Here is a 2500-nt window from a genome sequence, read left to right on the forward strand (position 1 = left end):
TAATTCGCTGCTAATACACTGCCTGTTTGTGTAGGAAAGGTTCCTGTACATGTGAGAGCCAGAAACCTTGAAAATGAGTCAGCATTTTAAAAAACACAAAGCAGGAAATTCAATCAATGGATCTTTGTTTGGATGCCAAAGAACACTGCTAAGTATGCACAGCATGAATTCTTCCAAGTAAACTGAAGGTAGTAAGCACTTTTCTTTCCCGGTAAGGAGGGGAATATTGGGGAGCATGTGAGAGGAACTGTCAGCCAGCCATGGCCCTGGCGGGAGTCCGTACACAAGACTGTATGATGGGTTTCTGTGGTCTTGGGACTCTTAGGAGAGACACACACACACACACACACACACACACACGCACACACACACACACACACACAGATATGACACACTCACCTGAGCCAGGTAACAATAGAAGGAGAGAGAGAGAGAGAGAGAGAGAGAGAGAAAGAGAGAGAGAGAGACAGAGACAGAGAGACACACACATAAGGAGAGTGTGTCTGTGTGCGTGGGTGGGTGTGACTGAAAAAGTGGTGAAAAGAGAGGGTGACAGAGAGAGTGTGTGTGAGAGAGAGAGAGAGAGAGAGAGACAAAGTGAAAGAAAGAGAGAGAGCCAACAAAGAGATAAAGATGAGAAAGAACCACACCCGCTGACGAGTGTCCCCAGTCGTCCTTACCTGCTCCGCCCCTCTGGATGACCAGGCTAGTCTCCGCCCCCACGGCACACTCCTTGAGCAGCTCTACCACCTGGGTGTGTGTGAGACCCTGCACGCCCTGCTGGTTGATCTCCATGATGAGGTCCCCCTCACACAGACCCGGACAGCCCTGGGGCTCCAACACCTGCTTCACCCTCTGGCCCGCTGGGCTGTCTGCGATGGTGAACCCGAACCCCTCCGCTCCCTTCACCATGGTCAGCGTCAGCAGCTCTGCCTGCGTCGCCCCCGACGATGCCATGGACACGCTGTCCTCGTGCGGGGTGGCGCCGGGCGGCAGCGAGCCGTCCAGGTGGGTGTCGCCCGGGTGGCCGTGGAGCTGTTGCCCCGTCTGGGCGTTGAGCTGGTCGCCGTGTTCCTGGACGAAACGCGCCGTCCTGGAGATGTAGTCCATGTAGTTGTCGTAGTTGCTCCTGCCGTTGACCAGCAGGGGGCGCTGGTCCATCAGGCCCAGGGGGGAGATGATGCTGTTGGCGTTGGCGCCCGGGTCCTCGGGGTCGTAGGGCAGGGAGTAGCCACGGCACAGCACCAGGGTGACGCTCTGGCCGATGGGCACCGACTGGAACAGCTTGACCACGTCGGCATGGGTGGTGCCCAGGACGCACACGTCGTTGATGTAGACGATGACATCACCTGGAGGACCAAAGAGAGAGACACATGACCCACCATAGAGACTTGAAGGCTCGAGCTAATACCTGTCACAGAGAACAGAGAAGCACTACTTTAGAGCTAAGATAATGGGCTGAAGTCATTAAGTCATTACCAGCTGCTGTTACAGGTGTGGATATTGAGGTGGAAGAGTGGCAGAGATGGTCTGGGCTCATCACACAAGCTGTCATTACAACAACCCTCCCTGCTATTTAGATAACAACCCCTCAATTCATAATTACCCCTCCCCACTCAATAGCTCTCTCTCGTTAAGAGTGGCATATATGTCTCTCTCTCTCTCTCTCTTGTTCTATTGAAGATCGCTTTTTGTGCTTACCCAGCCGAGATACCGCTCTCTATTTTCGAAGATATTTAATATTTAATTGAGTCTTGCCCAATGCATTGCCCAGGTTGATAATGACAATAATTATTTTGCAATTATAGGCATTGTTATCATGCTAATTAGAGAGAGGGGAAGAAAAAGAGAGAAAAGTGCATGAGAGAGAGAGAGAGTGAGAGAGAGAGAGAGAGAGAGAGAGAGAGAGAAAGAAAAAAAGAGGTAACATTAAAAGGCCAGTGTGCAAAGAGAGTGCCTCTTGATCATGTCGCTAACTACGTGGTCACGACTGTTCGCTTTCTGGCAACAGTTTGTTGATGGAAACAATAGGGTGCAGGGATTGAGTGATCAGGTCAATTCCATGTCTGCTGAACCACTTCTGCGCTACACCAATTGATTTCCTGTACGCCTGATCAAATAGAATAGTCTAAGAGATAAAATTACTCATGAAGGTCATTTCCATCCCGGCTGGCCTTAGTAAACCCTGTCCCTTTACTGTGGAGCAGAGACACTCTCAGTTTCAATGTTCCACAGGTATTGACAGAGGCAGCGTAGCTCTGGAGGCCATGTGTGACGCGCCAGGCTTTTTAATTAATCTGGGTAAATACGGCAGACATTTGCCTTGAGCCCTGGTGTCAAAATCAATATAGCATCACACGCTTCTGGAAAACAAATGATAACGCCGTGACCTCACCGTGCCCTCCCCCATGTCCTGAGAGGAAATCATTCTTTATGGCCAGGGAGGGACGCAGGGACAATAAACTGCACGTTTGAATGTCTCGTACACACACACACACAC

The 2500-nt window shown here is 50.9% G+C and overlaps 1 protein-coding gene across 1 annotated transcript in view; it reads right to left on the reverse strand.

The window, feature by feature from the left end:
• magi2a (membrane associated guanylate kinase, WW and PDZ domain containing 2a) overlaps positions 1 to 2500 on the reverse strand; it is a 139496-nt gene that overhangs the window by 29697 nt on the left and 107299 nt on the right. Inside the window, exon 10 of the mRNA XM_083692281.1 lies at positions 681 to 1349. Within this exon, the coding sequence (XP_083548407.1) occupies positions 681 to 1349 (669 nt within the window). The remainder of the gene's footprint in view (positions 1 to 680; positions 1350 to 2500) is intronic.

Source organism: Argentina silus (assembly GCF_951799395.1).
Source record: "Argentina silus genome assembly, chromosome: 20".
Taxonomy (NCBI): domain Eukaryota; kingdom Metazoa; phylum Chordata; class Actinopteri; order Argentiniformes; family Argentinidae; genus Argentina; species Argentina silus.